Source organism: Notothenia coriiceps, unplaced genomic scaffold (assembly GCF_000735185.1).
Source record: "Notothenia coriiceps isolate Sejong01 unplaced genomic scaffold, NC01 NC01_scaffold00019469, whole genome shotgun sequence".
NCBI classification, from domain to species: Eukaryota; Metazoa; Chordata; class Actinopteri; order Perciformes; family Nototheniidae; genus Notothenia; species Notothenia coriiceps.
Window position 1 is genome coordinate 1 of NW_011352170.1, and position 5673 is coordinate 5673.

The window sequence follows — 5673 nt, forward strand, 5'->3', positions numbered from 1 at the left end:
TTTATATACGTGTGTGTGTGTGTATGTGTCCGCATCTGTAGCCTGTTATTGTCTCATTATACCGCACTGTGAATGAATTAAAAGTAAATATATAAGTCTTCATGAACACATCTGTCCATCAGACAGAGGGCTGCTGTGCCTCCGGTTATCATTAATGGACGTCTCTTTAAAATGACTGCTCAGAGGAGAGGATTTCTCATTTCTCTAAGGAGGAGGGGAAATTAGTGAAATGAGAAAGGCCCTAGGACTTCCTCTATAATATTTTCACTGCTGACAAGCAGAATCTTAAAGCACAATGTAAAACAAAGGTCAATTATATTTGTTACTGCCCTCTACTGGTTGGGCTACAAAGTGCATCACATGTGAATTAGTAGCAGTTTCTTAAATAGGCTTTTATTGTTTTAAAGATATAAAATACAAACAGCTGTTTTTTTACGATGGAAAATATATATGAGAAAGGCGGGGCTTAGAGAAGAAGAAACGCATACAGTGCTTAATGTCAGGCACATAAATAGTGTGAATAAGTGCCATGTGGCCGCTCCGTAACAGTGATCCAGAGTGGTGTGCATGTTTCACTTAGTTAAAAACACAGAAATTACATAATTTGGCACTGAATATTGGAGTTCAATTATAACTCTGTATGACCACATAAACAAACACATTGAGTCATGTTATAAATAAATCACCTTCTATCAAAATAACTTTGTTTCACCAGCATCCTTTTGTCCAATTTTCCAAACTCTGAAGACAATTAGCACAACACCTATCTTCTCTGGACCACACCATTAAAATCACACTTCATGATTTGTAAAAAAAAATAGTGAGCAGTCAACATAGAGTCATTGTTTTGGTATGTAACATTCGTTACATACACGTTTACTTATACCAAAACTACAGCATGCCAACAATGAAAAAGAAAACCTTTAACATAGTATAATCCCTCGTCTTCTGCCACTAAAGGAACCTAAACGGGCCCCATTATGCTCATTTTCCCATTTGATAAATCAGGTAGATACGGCATGGAAAGCGATTTTATCAAAAGGTGCAAAGCAAGAGACAACATTAAATGTGATGTTGAGAAGAACATGGGTTAGCTAAATGTTAAAGGTGTACAGGTTGTGCTTTTAACTGTATTCGTGCAATATCATTTTTTTTAAATGGCAGCGTTTTAAACTGACTGTTTGTTTTCTTATGTACATTCTATAACTTTAGGATTATATGTCACCCTAAAAAAAGATAAAATGGGAGAGTTGGTTACAGTAAAAGGGATTATGAAACAGTGATGTCCTATTGTGTTTTGTATGCAGGTATAGGTAAAAAGTCATACTCTTTACTGTTTCGATTGATCTTGTGTGATTGATTATGGAGATGGGTTTGATGTGTTTTAGTAGAGTTAGTATGTAGAGAAATCGTTATTGCATTTTGAAATATAGAGTTGGTATTGCATTGTCAGTGGTTTTGAGCAGAAAGCCGACTATTTGGCTGACTGTGAGATGTAGGTGTGCTGTCGCTTGTGTTAAGAGTTTCGAAAAAGTAACTGAAATATGGATAAGCATTTGTTAGCTTTGCCAAAAATACAGTGAAATCAATGGAGAAAAAAAGAGGATTGGCAGCTTATAAATGGCATGACAACTTCACTACGATAAAATCAATAACCTTTCACTATGATTCAAAACACAATTACATTCAAACTCATATTGAGCTACAGGAAGTTTTGATATGCCTCAACGCAAAAAAAAGAACACAGTGCTAAAACCAAAGTCAAACTCCTCCACACTTTCAGTCCTTTACGCACAAACACACACATACATACAACACACAAACGCATCTCAGTTAACAGAGTTGCATATATTTTCCACCACTTTGTTGAACTCCTCTGGTTGATCAGCATACACGTGGTGAGAAGCATCATCTATCAGCTGCACAGTGGAATTTAAAAGGGAATAAAAGATTAGAGAAACTTGCATCAGTTATACGTAACCAGAACATGAACAGACCAGAATTACTGCCATGCAGTTGAGTGTCTTAATCAGTGAATAAAAGCAAACATCCATTACTGACCAGAATTTCATTATTGAATCCTATTAGATATTTGCGACAAGTTCTCATAATCAGTTTATCCTTGAGTTCTAGTGGAAATTTGTGACATTTTTGAGCAAATTCCCTTAAGGCGTTGCTGAGATTTCACATTCCTGCGAATGCACAGACAACACGAAAACATAATGCCCAAAAGGCACGAAAAACAAATAGGAATCAAATTAAAATGACTAATTTCAAACTCAATGGACCGTTTCAGACTCCTAATTGGATAATATCTCCCTCATGACTCTACTCACCAGCACTTTGGTGTGGGCCTGGTTCCTAATCTGGACCACTCTGTCCCCAGAGGAGCTGTCCACCCAGGATCGCGCTCCGTACAGCATGGTGAGGGGCATTGAGGGGGGCAGCTGGTGAACACGATCCAGCATGGGATTCTTGGCCCAGCCCAGAGACTCAGACATGGCCCTGAAACCCACCTCACCACTGGGAGGGGGAGCAGGATAAGGACATGGAAAAGGTGGTAGAGGATTGGTCAGATTATTCTAGGCCTTGTGTGTAGTTATGTGTGCCAAAGGCGTTACATTTTTGTAAACGTTTTTGCAAATTCAATCTCGCTTGTTTTAGTCATAATATCCCCTAAAAAGCTAACTTCAACACATGCCAGGACTCACCCATTCACACACTGATGGCATATGCTAGCTTACTACTTGGCTACCTGCACCATGGGTTAGCACACATTTACACACACAAACACACATTCTTGGTTCAGAATTTCGCCCAAAATAACATTTGACATGCCCAGCATCAAAACAATGATTGTTGGATGACAACTCAACCTCACGATGCAAAAAATATTCTCATGCAGGTTCCAGAAAAAAATGCAGGCAAAATGTTCATGAAACTTGTAAACGGGAAGCAAGAACCCGGTTCATTTTAGAAACTAAAACGAAACATTTACACTTTTTTTGTACATGCTGAAAAGAGCATTTGTGTTACATTCATCTGGTGTAGAAATAATAGGATGGACACGATTCAGACTGGTAAAATACATGTTACCACCATCCTTAATTAGTAGGACCTGTTGTTTAAACGCTCTGAGCAATACAATAGGACACGTCCTTTTATTTGTAGAAGCTAAATTGATTCCACATTTAGCCTAAAGCGTATGAACACACTAAAGTTTGGAAATGTATCCTGGGATGCACCATTTGCCTTGGAGGAGGTCTTTTGCTCTCATAAGGCGCGTTCACACCACAGTACTTTTCCCACTTTAGTTCCGATATAGTTCCGAAATGTCGCGTTCACACCAAAAAGAGCCGGAACTAAAATGAGTTCATCAGAACCTTTTTACCCCCTTTTCCGTCCCTGCTAGAGAGCAGGTACTTCCGTGGGAGAAAAAGGTTCCTATGTCTGATTGGCTGGGCGGAATGCAAACCACGCCCCGTCAAACTCCCAAAAAGTTTTGTGAAGCCGCTATTATATTATCCTTGCATTGGATTGATTAGCATTAGCCCAGCGCAGAAACGCAGAGAGACTAACTTATGGCAACACAAAATAAAACATGGGAGCAGTGGAGATGAGGAGGTGCCGGGCGATTTACTCTGAAGGCTTCAGTAGTCTGCCAGTAAACCCAAAGCAGAAGAAGAAGAAGTGACGTCAGCGGATTCATTTGCCTAATCCTCCCCCAGGGACTTATTTCGGTGTGAACGCGATCTGTACTTAGTTCATGAGAACTAGAGAGTTCTCATGAACTAAGTTCTCATTAACCTTTGTGGGAAAAGTACTGCGGTGTGAATGCGCCTCTTGTTACATAACATAACAGTCAAATGTGGTTGAGCGGTGCGTTTGCTTACCTTGGGGTCTGTGCGTTACAGTGGTAGATGTACTGGGTCATTGTGTCATCCTCAAACAGATCTTCAAATTTCCTTTTGAAATCAGGACGGAATCTGTTCACCAAGCCCGGACCTGAATCAACGACACACTGTAAGATGGATGGAGTGGGAAATGGAACATCACAATGTTACCCAATCAATAAGATATCTTACCCCATGGGCCTGCTGCTCTGATGACAGCCAGTGGGTTGAATAGGGAAACCACAGCGGCAATAGCTTTTACCCAGCGCGGAAGGGGGGGCCTCTTGTTTACCTCTGATCCCTGACCCTCCTGGGTCTGTGGCTGGGGTCGCTCAGGGAAACCCCAGGGGTCCACCAGGATCAGATGTGACACCCTGTAAGAGAAGAAGACAGTATATATTCATTTCAACTGGCATTCAATTTTTCTACAGTAAATGCCTTTAAAGAAGTAGTGCGCTTTGCTGTCTTTGTGAATACTACTGCTAAGAGAAAATGCCATACACTACTGCATGATGTATGGCATTTTCTTATTTAGATTTTCTTTGCTAGCCAGAGAACCAACTGGACAATATGGAGGTAGGATTTGAAAAAGAGAGAACCTGATAATAAATTGGCTTTCTTGCTGAGATTTGCTGATAGATTATATTGCAGCCTATTTATTTCTTGGCCAGTTGAAGTCACTTCTTCCTGGAGTCTTGGAAGGTTTCTAATTTCTCTAATTTCCCCTCCTCGACTCCTCGAATCCTCGGTCCTCCGGTAGTGACCCGGAAATGGATTTCAGCGAGCCATGTTGAAGGACATCTAATTTCTCTAAATGCACATCGAGGACCGAGGATCAAGCATCGAGGAGGCTCTCTGGAGGAGCTCTAACCGAGGAGACACTGATGGGTCCTCCACGGCTCCTCCGCAGATGTATTTCCGGCAACAGTGATGTTTCACAGAGTCATGACGCACGGCCGGACTTATCTCAGCCAATGACAGCTCTGCATGCATCCCCTGGATATTATTTAAGTAACTGCTTTAATCACAACGCGATGTTTCCAGTGATAACAGCTGTGAGGTCTGTGCAGAAAGCAGAGCAGTGTGTCAAATATATATCACTCAGTATAACAGGCCTACATTACTCTCTTTATTTGTATGCCGTAGTTTAGTAGATATCTACAAACAAAGAATTGATATTTTTCTAAAACCATTTAGTACTTCACATAATAAAATTCACAACGGCTGTACCCTGATATATATTATATGCTTTAGGAGCTGTTGGTGTGTGTTGTACAGTGTGTAGGTGTGTGTTGTACAGTGCGTAGATGCGGCGGACAGACGGGTCTCAGTTGGTTTGGTGTCCTATGCTTAGCCTACTTTTATTACTTGTAAAAACAACTTTTGGCCCGTAATTTCAATTCCCCATTTCAGCAACCAGAGAGAGGGGGGGGGAGATATATCCAGTCTCTGATTGTGTTACGTTATTATGAGAGTGCTCTCATACTTGTTTGATTCTGAAATTGTATATATTTATATAAATATATGTGTGGGTATATGTCCGCATCTGTAGCCTGTTATTGTCTCATTATACCGCACTGTGAATTAATTCAAAGTAAATATATAAGTCGTCATGAACAAATCTGTCCATCAGACAGAGTGCTGCTGTGCCTCCTGTCATCATTAATGGACGTCTCTTTAAAATGACCGCTCAGAGGAGATAAAGAGACGTCCATTAATGATGACAGGAGGCACAGCAGCACTCTGTCTGATGGACAGATTTGTTCATGACGACTTATAT

At 40.6% G+C, this 5673-nt stretch overlaps 1 protein-coding gene across 1 annotated transcript; it reads right to left on the reverse strand.

Moving 5' to 3' along the window:
* Nucleotides 1-1219: 1219 nt before the first annotated feature.
* Nucleotides 1220-4284, reverse strand: LOC104952059 (abhydrolase domain-containing protein 4-like; the record flags this gene model as incomplete). The annotated part of the gene is made up of 4 exons (XM_010778815.1): nucleotides 1220-1919; nucleotides 2337-2523; nucleotides 3894-4005; nucleotides 4086-4284. Coding segments are annotated over 4 exons (588 nt in total), but the record flags the coding sequence as incomplete, so codon positions are not given.
* Nucleotides 4285-5673: the final 1389 nt, after the last annotated feature.